General features: G+C 42.1%; 1 protein-coding gene across 7 annotated transcripts in view; it reads left to right on the top strand.

Moving 5' to 3' along the window:
• LOC138503495 (embryonic protein UVS.2-like) overlaps positions 1-12,674 on the top strand; it is a 293,734-nt gene that overhangs the window by 258,385 nt on the left and 22,675 nt on the right. For all 7 annotated transcript variants that reach the window (XM_069623275.1, XM_069623273.1, XM_069623271.1 and 4 more), the window contains one exon: positions 722-944. In XM_069623275.1, the coding sequence (XP_069479376.1) occupies positions 722-944 (223 nt within the window). The remainder of the gene's footprint in view (positions 1-721; positions 945-12,674) is intronic.

Here is a 12,674-nt window from a genome sequence, read left to right as displayed (position 1 = left end):
GTCGGTAATGCCTCCGTCGCTCGGGTCATATTGCTTAATTGTTAGAGCATTTCAGCAGTACATGGCATACAATGGAAGTAATTCTTCATACAGTTCCATCTGCTTGCATAAAAAGCCACTTTTCTGACAAACCTTTCACACATTGGGAATGGCTGGTTTTCCTGCAGGACCTCCCTCCCACTCCACATCCCCATTACCCAGTGCCCTTCCATCCTCCCACTCATTCCTCCATCTCTTTGGAATCCATTAGGGACCCCAGCAACACTCCTTCTACCATATTCCTGCTATATAAATCACTGATCATCCTTTGCGTTGATTGCAGCGGTGACTGACCCAGCCCCAAGAACTCCACCCCTTTGCCTTCTTTCCTGTTCCTTGTATTGAGCAGGTAGTCACTATCCCACTCAAACCCTCACCACGTCCATTTCCTGCTCAGACCACACTACACATTTACATACACAAAGAGCAGATGCATTTATTTTGACAGGCCCTAATTCGGCAAAGGTGGTCTGTCAGGAAACATACTATGCCAAATGCAGGCTAGTCCATTGCCAGAATATGTCAGCATTATTAATGCATTTGAGGCAGCAATTGGCATTTCACTACCAAATCCTCCAAGGTTTTGCCAAGGATTGTTTAATGGCACAATATGATTCTTCTATGAGGGGAAACATCAACATTTTTTACTAATATAGACTTTCCTTCTATTGTCACCCCGCAGATCTCGCTGGTGTGCAGTCATTTTGACCTTGAGAATGAGGTGAACTGCATGTATGACTACTTGTCTATTTTCGATGGTCCTGATTATAATGCCAAACGTATAGGATCATACTGCGGATCCAGTCTTTTCCCCCAATTGAATTCCACTGGGAACTCTCTTCTGCTCCAGTTTCGCAGTGACGGCGGTATTGGGTTTGCCGGATTCCAAGTGTCCTACAACTTTGGTAAGTTACATATGATAAAAGCACTGACGAAACACTATTCAAACTTGAGAATTCGGAATGGACCATTTGTTCTTTGCCCACATCAATTTGTGAAACACTTGATCAGCTTAGAAACAACCAAAATGCATTGAATGGAAAGCTTATAATAAATGAAAACCGCTGCCAATTGATCTGAACAACCTTTGGTAGCAATATTATGTCTGCACGATTACATATGTGGACTAGGCACATGCACCTCTGTCTTGTGTTTGCCGCCAACGGAAAAAAGCATATTCCAATCTGTGAATCCACGTCATTCTACACAAGGGCACAAAGAACCCCCATTAATGTTTCAGCTTGTTTACCTATCAGTGTCAGTTAGCATGGGACCTTTGGCAGCATAACCTTTGGACATACCTCTGGGCCCACCCGTACCAGAGAAGGTTGCATGGTTATGGTTGTATTTCCTTGCAGAAGGGAAAGAGCCAGGCAGTGTAAGCAGAAGTGAACATTTTGGTGTGGCAATAAAGGTGACTTGTATATGATTTTGTTTCCCTTCTGTAACGTCACAGAGATTTGTTTTGTAAACATGATTGAATAGAGTACTGTCTAGAACAATCCTTACTGTTTTTTTACTATGTTTTATTTGAGAGGCGTCCAAAACTTTATACATGTAAAACATCCAAGAATCAACATGATCCATAATATGACTAATCAAACACTGTTATTCAAGCAGTCTATACTATCAACTAATCATCACACAGTCTAAAGAAAGTAGAACACAGTTGAACATATCAGCTAATGTACTTTCTCAATAAAGAGAGACTGTGCAATAAATACAATGAATTGATCAATAACATAATCTACAATTGTTCAATAGAAATGTCACCTAGCAGCTGATATGCCTCCTTAATACAGTGAGCAAGTACTATGATTACAGATTTGTTACTACCAACAACAGGGCCCATAATAGTTCAGCTTGATACACTATTATGTCAGATGCAAATCTCTGCAACCAACAATCTCTAGGCACACATGATGTTTAGCCTCTAAAAGGTATGTCATTCTGATCCTACGAACTGGCAATAGAAAGAAATACACAGGCAATGTATTAACTCTATTATTTGCATAATCATAATGATTATATGTTTTAAACTCTTGTATTTTCTCAGATTGATTACACCAATCGAACAACTTAATCAAATTTGGTTTGGCTTGGCTATCAAATCTTCACAAGAAGTGTCTTTTTTTCTCCAAATTTGTTAGACATTCTAAGTACAGTTTATCCAAGCTTTCTTATGTGCCTGTTAGACTGATCTTTCTAAAAGCCTCATATAGGAATTGATTAATTGGATTCACTATCTTTTTGGGGTTTGATTTCCACCAATACCGCTCTTGGAACCTCCCATTTATACCACCTCCCATGAATGCTTACCCATACAACAACTCTGTGTGTTTAGGCTATTTTGTTCTTTGAAACTGATATGTAGTTTGGGTTGCAAGGGAGTTTTGATACATTTTGTATTGTTTTCTTTACCACGTTCACCCGTTAATAATTAATCAATTTTCATCAATCACGTTTTTGTTGTGAATCCAAAGAGGAGCTGCACACCACTGCCTAAGAAGAGAGGGATATTATGACATATTATGTTTTTGCATATCTGGGATTGCACGAGGAACTGTGTGCAAGATTAATGTGCAGTTTGTATGTTAACAGTACTGTGATAAACCTGATGGTGTCATCACTCCTTTCCCAGAGGTATCCTCTCCTCATGTGGCCAAGGGAGAGCAGCCGCTAGCTGAGCCTGACCCTGGGGGTGGCTGTTTGAGTGAGGACCACTCGGGGGGGGAAGTGGCATCATTGGGTGAGACATGGTATCTCCATTCCATTTTAGGGGACACCCGTTCAGTACTTCAGTGCTGTCATGGAATATTGTGGCAGTAATCCTCAATATTCTCCAACACTTAGTCATAGAACTCGCAAACAACCTGCAGTGTTATCAGTAACAAAAACTGACACGAGGAAGAGAGCAATCAGAAGGAAGCATACTCAGCAAGACTGAAATTATTGGTCCAGCTGTTGGAGGAATCTGATTGGCTCCAAACAGCTCCAAAGATGAAGCCGTGCAGAACTGGAGAGAGACCTGAACAGGTAGTGTTTGCGGGGGACGGGAGCTGTCAGGTGGAGACGGAGACCTGAACAGGTAGTGTTTGCGGGGGACGGGAGCTGTCAGGTGGAGACGGCAGCGAAGAAGAGACATGAGATTGATCAGCACGCTGACCCGATACACACATCAGGGGAAGCTCTGCCGCTTACACCAGTGCGGGGAGAGGACCGATGAGTGTTGGAGATGCCAATGCTTACAGAAGCATGACCGATGAGGAGAGGGGCACATGCAGAGGATACCAAAGCCTAATAATGTCAGTGAGCTGAAGAAAGCAAAAAGGGGATACCTGGGCACTTTGTGGCATGGACTGCAGAGAAATCAATACGGGAGGGCTCGGTTCCGAGACAGTTAAAAGGGAACAGGGACAATCTGAAAACTAAGTGTACAAAAAGTGAATTTGGGAAAACCAGGCATTGTTCGAGTCTGGGGCCTGCACACATAATCGCATATGGTCAAATGAATTCTCAAGGTATAATCATGCCCTTTTAGAGGTTGTCCTGGCAGGAGATGCACCTTGATGACAGCGTGAGTGAAAAGTGAGAGTATACCAGGTGTTGTGCAAGTCTAGGACCCGCACCCTATGTGTAATAGTTGAAGTATACCATCTCAAGGAAGAATCATACCTTCAGAGATATTGGGCCTCATTAGGAGTTTGCCGATCTGGAAACAAGGGTGCTGGTAAGCTCAACAGCACCCTTGTTTCCGGATCGGCAAACTCCTAGTCTGTCTGCCATGGCCGCTGTGCCCGACAGGTCTGACCCTGCCAGGTGGTGTGGCCGCAGTAGACAGACTGTTCATGGAAGCACTGGCTCTGTTTCTAATGGTGCCAGTGCCTCTGTGTCTCCACTCCCATACAGTCCAATATGATTAACAACTTGCCGGCGCCTGATTTCCAGGTCCGCCGAAGTTGGAATTTCCTGGTGGCACTGGGAAGTCAGGCACTGGTAAATTATTCTGAGTCCGGTGGCAACCCGCCGGTATCACCAGCAGGGATACAGCCAGACTCGGAATGAGGCCCATTGTCTTGGCAGGGGAGTATACCAAGATGTATGAGAGAGTGGAAAAGATATTGGAGAAACCTGTCAAGAGAGTATACAAGGTGTTTTGTAAGTTGAGAGAACCCTGGCAGGCGAGTACACCAGGTGCTTTGCGAGTCTGGGACCTGCACCATAATTGTATCAAGAAACTATGTGAGAGAACTTTGGCAGGAGAGCATACCAGGTGTTTTAGTGAGTCATGGAATCTGAAGGAAGATTCATGACCTCAGGATTTTGAACTGCCTTTGTAGTATTTTAGATAAGAGAATCCCAAGGAAGACTCATGCCCTTAGGTTTTTGAACTGCATTGCATGTGGAAAGGACCTGGGTAAGGGAGTAAATTCCCCTGGAGTGAGTTTCAACACGAAGAGGATGGGTTTATTCTCCTGGTTGAGCTAAAAAGAACCGGGTTATTCTTTTGAACTTTTGTTTTGCTGTAGAGAAACCTGTGGAAGGAAGTAATTCCCTGGAACTGTGATCATTGTCCATTTGGAGCCTTTGTTGAATGTATACCTTTTTGTTGAACTTCAACATGTGTGCACTTTTCAAGCCAAAGACAATTCACTTAACATCTTAGAGTTACGTTTAGAATGAGAGGGCTAGGATAGGATTTTGGGCACAGTATGTTCTTGCTTTGGACATCTTGACATAGGACATGGCCTTAGTTTTTGGTTGAGGTAAGGAAATACCTCCTAGATAAGTGACTTTTTCACCCCTTTATTATTAAAATTAAAGATTATAGCAGTCATCATGAGTCCTTTGTGTCCGCATTTCATTCCTGGTTCCTCACAGTACAGGTCATGAACATTAGTGTCATCATATTCAGGCTAGCATTGTCCAAACTGAACAGTGTACAAATGCAACCCGCTAGTGGGCTAACAAGAACAAGGGTAACAGAAAAGCTCTGTGTCCTACCTTTTGCTAATAGGGTTTACTGCAGTTGCTATCTTTGATTGGGTGGGGTTTATCAATGTGTATTCGACCAGCAGATAATTCCACCTATGGTAAGCGGGTATTGACTTGAGGTACCAATGTGCATAGGATTAGGAGGCATTTTTGGATATTTGAACTATAGTGAAGTCTCACATATAAGCACACACTATACACATGTTTAAAAGATCTTTACATAACATCTTTGCTGGGGCAGTACAGCACTAGGATTCTATAGTATCAAACATTGGGAAACTCAGCTATGTTAAACTCCAAGCTCTAATAATAATGCATTGGTTATTCCAACCCTTGCGGTAACCATAACAGGTCTCCCCTCCTTCACTGGAATTGTACGGGTAATAAACATATTGTATATTATATACTGTGGGCACCCTATGCTTCAAGCTGCAAATTTGCCTATAGACTGACTTGGGACCCCGCAATCCTGTAGAGGCATAACTGTGTTCACAAACAGGTAGACATTTATATGACACCTTTGATCCTCAAACCTTCTTAATATAACCACAGACTCTTCCAGTCCATATTATTTGCTGCCAACAGGTAACCAACTGTGTGCCACCAGACATATACATACTACTTCATACTCTAAAATGGAGAGAGAGAAGTCCCACTTTAATGTTTCATCATCAAATACAACACAGAACATACATGACTGCCTGAACCAATCCAGGTCCAGTTATCTAGGAAATCCTTGTCATCAAGGGAACTGTGGTTAAATCCCATTTTGCACATATCAAGTAGTCCGCAATATACATGACGAATTCTCTTTGAATTTCTTGTGTTAATGCACAAACCTCCGCCACCCGCATCTCCATCAAACTCGATGAATTGCCCGGCATCTGGAATCTCGTTCAGTCTGGAATGATTCTACACATGGTAAAAGAGAGGTAGCTTGTGTTAGGCAGAATTATATGCAGTACCCTTTGGGAACACCACACACAATTAAGACTACAAGTGACAGTACAAATGCACCTTTGGTACAAGCAAGCCTGTACTACACAGTAAAAGTGGTAGCGATGGCTGAGCAGCCACACTTATCCCAAGAGCAAGTGAGCAATATCAATAGTTATACAAAGGACAGCAATTACTATGATTCAAACAAACACTGACTCAAGGTTTCTGAGTAAAAGAATATACATGTATTTACACATCAGTTGTATAACATTTCACTAAAGTAAAGTAGTTTAAAAAAATCACACACTTAATACACCACACCACTCTCAATAGGTTCCAGACAAGTTAAGCTCACAAATGAAGTGGGAGCAAAATAGCACTCCAGAAATTTAAAAGGGAGGGAAAGACAAAGTTAGGCAGAAATTGAGCAGCACCAACAAGTAAGTAAGCAGGGCAATCTAGAAAGAGGAACTACAATGATAGAATCAGATTAAAAAGGCTTAGTGCCAAAGTCAATGGGACAAAAGTATTTTACTCAAGATCACACAGTTCAGGGTAGGTTACGGTTAAGTCTTTGCCAAGAGTACCAGGCGAAGTTGGTCAGCAGGAACGTTAGATTAAAGAGTAGAGAAGGACAAGCCCTCGGAATGGAGAAAGATTTCAAACACTTTCACCACGGCTGAACGAAACAAACAACTGGATTTGCACAGTACCTTTAAATGGAGAAGAAGCTGCAGCTGAGGCGGATGTTCCTGGTAGTTCCTGCAGACTCACAGTTCCTGAAGCGACTGTCGGACTGACACAAAGTAGGAAGACTGGACGGAGCAAAGCAACAAATAAATGGTCCTCCTCTTAAAACCCGAGCAGGATCTGACCTTCCTGACTCTCTGGCCCACTGTTGCTCTGTACAGCGAATTCAACCAGAGGAGGGAGTCCTGACTTGCAGTTTGGGCAAACTGGTTGGTCCCACCAGCTCCGGGGAAGAAGATTCCTGGAGGATCTTCTCTGTCGTTGGAGTTTGAGGATTCGGACCTGCAGCAGGGCTTCACCGGGCGGTTCAGCCGTGGTAGGGGTCCTCTTCCGTCAGCTCCTCATCGGTTCTTTCGTTCCAGTGGTGACTCTGCCTTTCCAGACCTAGAGACCTGCATTTTATGCAGGTTTCCCCCATTCACACAGCCTGGCTGTCAATCACACAGCAGGGTGGCTGTTCCGCCGGGACAGTCACCACAGCCAATCAATTCAGAGTGCGACATGTGTCTCCAAGGAGACCCTGTGCAGGGAATCCTAAACCCCTCCCTCTCATCCTGTTTCCCCCCAGACATACAGGTGCCTAAGTAGGGCTTCTGCGTGGAAGCCTGCGAAAATACGGTGAACAAAGGAATCAAACCTGGTTTGGCGCACAGAGTAAAACACGAGAAATACTTGTACAAAAAGAAATGGCGAATAAACGCAGCCAGAACAATAATAAAACATATATGGTCTAGCGGGTTTAAGTTTGAGGCTACTAAGATAGCCTAAAACAATACGAAGGTTATTTAAGATAACTGCGGTAGGAAAAATAGGTTAGTTACCACTGCCACCAGCCAAGTCTTGATGAAAAGGGAGCGAAACAATGCTCCAAGAGAAACAGACAAAAATGGATAACTAGTAATCCTTTCCAGTACTCTATGTAAGGGTGTGCTGGGTCTGTGGTTTTACAGAGGCTAATAAAGTTAATGGCAACTTTATATGTTCTGGGAAACAGTAGTAGTCAGTCCCAGAAAATGGAGTCTGAGTTGGGAAGTCTAAAAGACACCCTGTGTCACTGCACTGAAGGTGCTGTGTAACACACAGTAAAATGATGATGCCTGTAGAGTAGGTGAGGACCCACAGTCTATGAACACAAAAAATGTTAAACATACACAGGAAAACACATGTAAGAGTGGGAAGAAAAAGCTTACACTCATACCAGGTGACAAAACAAAATCTTAGTAATCCAGCAAAGCTGCTGAGGGACTCAGTAGGTAAGGGAAATTAGCCATTCTGGAGAATCCTCCCTAACAGCTTGAATAATACATGGAGAGGGGTAGCTCCTTTTGTTTCTCGAAGTCCTATTTTAGAGCCAGCTTTTGAATAGAATCTGAATGGGGTGGATGATTTGATCATGTCAATGGACAGATGTATTTCAGCCATTTTCATGTTGCATTTGTCAAAAGCCTTTGATTGTTGTGGGCCTTTGACCCATTCCTAAAACCTGGAGTGGATATTGGTGGCTGTATTTTCTAACTGTTTTATTCCTTCCTAAATTTCAAGACGAAGCATTTCAATGTGGTTTCCAATGTCATGCTACTGGGATTGTCCACATTAAGGTCCCGTATGGGTCGATCATCCCCAACCTATTTTTCATTGTGTATGTTTGCCAAGTCACTGGTTACTGTCAAGATGTTAGGAATAATTATGACGAGGGTACAAAGGTTTGAGTCTCTTTCCATACCTTCAGAAGCACTGTTACAATACTTATTCTAAAAAAGCTGCTTCTGAACCCTCTCTGCCTATTAAACTACTAACCTATCTATCTTCTTCTTTACACCACAACTTTGCTAGAGGAGGATTAGCCTTGCACATTGAAATTGACTCAATTACTACCAGGTTGGAATTTCTCCCTCGAAGGGAACTGAACCCCTTCCCATTTGTGATCTTACAATATTAGAATAGTTAGCAATGGCAACGCTTTCTTGGATATTATATTATGAGATCTCTCTGCAGCCTTCGGCAACATTGACCATCATACACCGTTACACCATTTGGGAAAGATTGGTCTCAGATGTATGGCTTTTTGTCAGTTAATTCCTATCTCAACCATTGCCAGGAATTTATTTATATTAGATGGATACATCTCTTCTACGTTTTAGGGTGTCTCAGGGTTCATCAATTTATACTTTTGGTTTCCGATTCTTTAGGTATGCCAATGACACTCAGGTTCTAAATAGACTTTGTCAGGCCTACAAACAGTGTCATGATGAATGTAGGAAATGTTGCTTAAAATCTACTAATGTCCTAAATAGTATAGGGAGATTCTTCCAATCTTACCGTTTTTGAGTTTTCTCTTAAACCTCAGTGTGGATCTGTCACATCTTGTCTCATCCACCTTCATGTTCCTCATAAGGTCTCTACGTTGCTTTCTCTGAACACTTTAAAAACTATGGTAAGTGTGGTTATTGTTACCTCCTGTTAGGATTACAGGAAGACTATACATTATTAGTTGGCCTCTTAAGTGAGTCATTATAAAAACTACAGATAATAAAGTTCATGTTTAAGTATTGTTTTCTCTGTTTTTTCTCACATTTTCATCTGCCAGATAGAGAAATTGATACATTGTGGGCTCATGAAAGGACACTCCGTGAGAGTTTGTTTGTTCCATAGAAAGAAGACACGATGATGATCATTTAATCGCCAAATACATTTAGTTACCTGAAGTTCTTAATGATTAGCTTTAATTATCCTGCTCTTAGAGAGGCATATCTTGTTTGAATGGGCTCATTATCCATGTATGTGGCACTAATGCATTTCTTCTCCTTCTGAATTTGATTTTTCTAAAGGAGGTTGTAATGTAAACTGCTTCCATACAATACATTGATTAAAACACATATTAAAGTAAATCTGATATTGCACTTGGTCTTTTCACAAATACATTTGTTCATAAAAAATTACAGACTGTATTTTATTAACCAAATACATTGGAAAGTTTGTAACACAAACAAGCATTGAGATGCACAAAGAGGTAACACAGTTTGTAAAAACTCTGGTATGGAAATATGAAGCTTTCACTTGAGAGCGTGGATTATTTCTTTGGCATCTTGTGCAAGTAACTAGGAAGTCCAGGAACAAGGACATGGCGGGAGTACCGCCACCTGTGAGTAGACCTCAACGGATGCAACTGCATCCCCATGGGGCTCAAATGGGAATGGGGAGTGATTATTAACGGCACCCGGCAATGGGAAAATGCAGGGTCTGCCAGGGCTGTAATGCCCCAGTATTTTCCCATTGCCAGGTGCCAGAATAATTTGCAATTTCGGCGGTAGCCTGCCGGTTTTACCGGCAAGGCTACCGCCAAACTTGTAATGGGGCCCATTGACATTCTATCCTTGTTTTTGGAACTTGATGACAGGTTGAAAGAAGTCCTTAATGATATAGAGGTTTCATAACACAAGAGAAAAGGAGAACTTTGTAGGATGATAACACTATCTGTGTTGGTTAAACAAAATGGGGTATCCCCTGTTCTTGGAGGAATCCAAGTCCTCAGTCCAAAATTCCAACTCCTAGTCTAAAATTCAAGATTCCCAAATTCCAACAAAATTACTAGCAGTCCTTTCAAGACCCTCCTTTTGTCATGGAGAGGTCTGGTTTGTGTAAGATGTATTGTCCCTGAAAATGTAGATGGCTTTCAGTGTTTTGGAGTAATTATGAATGAAATGACCAAGTGTGTAATTCTCCTTTACCTGCGATAAATTGTTTAGGCATTAAACCTGCCAGGGTTTGTTATATGGGTAGTATGTTCTCCTGCTACCTAACAGCATGTGCTAGGATCTTCAGTTAGTGCTGATGGCCTGTTTCTTGCAACCATAATCTGCCCCCACATCACTTTTTATCTGTTTTGTGGTTATTTCACCCTGCTTGCTAATTGAAGAAGATACTCTGTCTTTTCTGAATTTTCCCCGTGAGCATTGGATCACAGTGGTCTCATTGAGCTGTCAACCTTCTAGTTCATGGCTCTGCAACAAGGTGATGCCACCCCTCCCATCTTAACCCCACTGTTCCCAAGCCTTTGTTGTCCTCCTCTTCCAAATATCACTTACACTCATCCAACATTTACTCTCTTTACTGATTGTTTTTGCCCCTTCCTCAATAGCCTACTTTCCCTCCAAAACTCCCAACATCTCATACTCTCTGCTCATTATTCCTTTCTCCTCCACTACCTCTCTCCAGCTCTTCTGTCTATTTAACAGAAGCTCAGAGTGTTTTTTTGTCCTTTGTCTCAGAAATCTACTTGAAACACGCCGCCTTGTATGGGTAATATTGTGATTGGGACAATAAAGCCTATGAATGTCTGGACCGTTTCTTCCTGATGTCCATGTACCTGATTTCCCTGTGCATTTCTGCCTACTTACCCCTCTTGTATGTAAACCCTCTCCCTCCACAAATCCAGGAAAGGAGATGTTTCTAATGTTTAAGGTCATGTTCCCATTATTTAGCATCAGGTGAACATGTCATGGCGACTTCCCGACAGGTTGATCCGGTAGGAAAGCTTGTGTGAAACCTGCTGTGTATCTTCCATTGTCAATGTATGTGAGCATACCAGCTCTGATATGGAATTTTGTTAACTATACTTATGAGTCTCGGGTGCTCTCTATCTCTCTCGCCTGCATTGAGAAGACTGTGAGAGCTCTGGAGGATGACCAATTTATCACTTACAGGATTTGCATCAGGAGCAGGTTGTTCCTTTGTGTCTCCAAATATATCTTAGCTCATGTGGCCATAGTGGCATTGTCTGATATCTCCTCCTCTTCTTTCTGTTTCCTAGATTCAGCCATTGTTTTGCTAGTTTTCTGAAAATGGTTGTCATTCCCTGAGCTTAAATACATGTGATATGATCTTATTTCCTGGTAGAATAGCTGTTTCTTACTTTCACAGAATATGATATTAAATCATATGGACATTCTAAGCTCCTTCAATAGTCTTATTTGAGGCACCATTCCCTGAACAGGAGCAAAAAGGACGGTCAAGATTAATTTAAATATGTTCCAGAGATGGGCTCAACTGCTTGGCCCTGAAATGTACTTAACCAGTGCTAAAGAGTGTTCACATCTGCCACCAGTGTGACAGGTGCAGGGAAACTCAGTACTACTAATTATTCACTGACAAGGTTGTTCCTTCTATTTCTATGGTGAGTTTGGCCTTAGGAAAAACCACCATGTGCCTATGCTCTCCTGTGATCTGTACCTACCTCCTAGGGGTAACTGTTGTGGAAACTTCAAATTGGCCCGCCAGTAGTTTGGTGGGTTTCTGAAGCTAATAATGCCCCAGTCATCATCCGTCAGACTTGCAAAGAGAACATACATCCAGGTCTTAAAAACGGGTCCTGTTTGTCACATTTGGAAACCCATTAGGAGTTGAGAAGAGCATTTACTAGGTGCTATCCAGATGCAATGAAGAGGGTACAGCATCTGAATTGTGTACAATCAGAACATTGAGCAGGGTATGAGATACCACTGGCCAATATGGATCTGTGTGCAGAAGAATAGAATTGTGGTCATTTCTGACTATCTGAAATTGGCAAAGTATTGAGCCAGCCTACAACGCCTTTTGGAAGTGGCAATTGATCTGATCCTAACTGGAAGGATACAGAAGGTTCAAAGACCACGACGGGGTCTGCGAGAATCAGAGGGATTGTTTTCCCAACACTTACAGGATACTCCATTAGAAAAAAATGGAGGAGAGTGAGAACTGTAGAACATGTGAAGACATCTACCACCTTATATATTTTTGGCATAGGCAGATATTGAACTGCTTTTTTGTTTGTATAGATTGTCCTGAGGAAGGTCCTAAAAATTGTGGGCAAGATTGGTGCTTATAGAGGACCAAAACATATGTAGACATAGGCCATGAAGATATCCAAGTGGCTCTAATGAAAGGCATACTGTAAAAAAGGAATATGGGGCCTA

This window comes from Ambystoma mexicanum, chromosome 11 (assembly GCF_040938575.1).
Source record: "Ambystoma mexicanum isolate Mex_15411 chromosome 11, UKY_AmexF1_1, whole genome shotgun sequence".
Classification (NCBI taxonomy): domain Eukaryota; kingdom Metazoa; phylum Chordata; class Amphibia; order Caudata; family Ambystomatidae; genus Ambystoma; species Ambystoma mexicanum.
The sequence above is the reverse complement of the archived record's forward strand: the minus strand, read 5'-3'. Positions and strand labels throughout refer to the sequence as shown.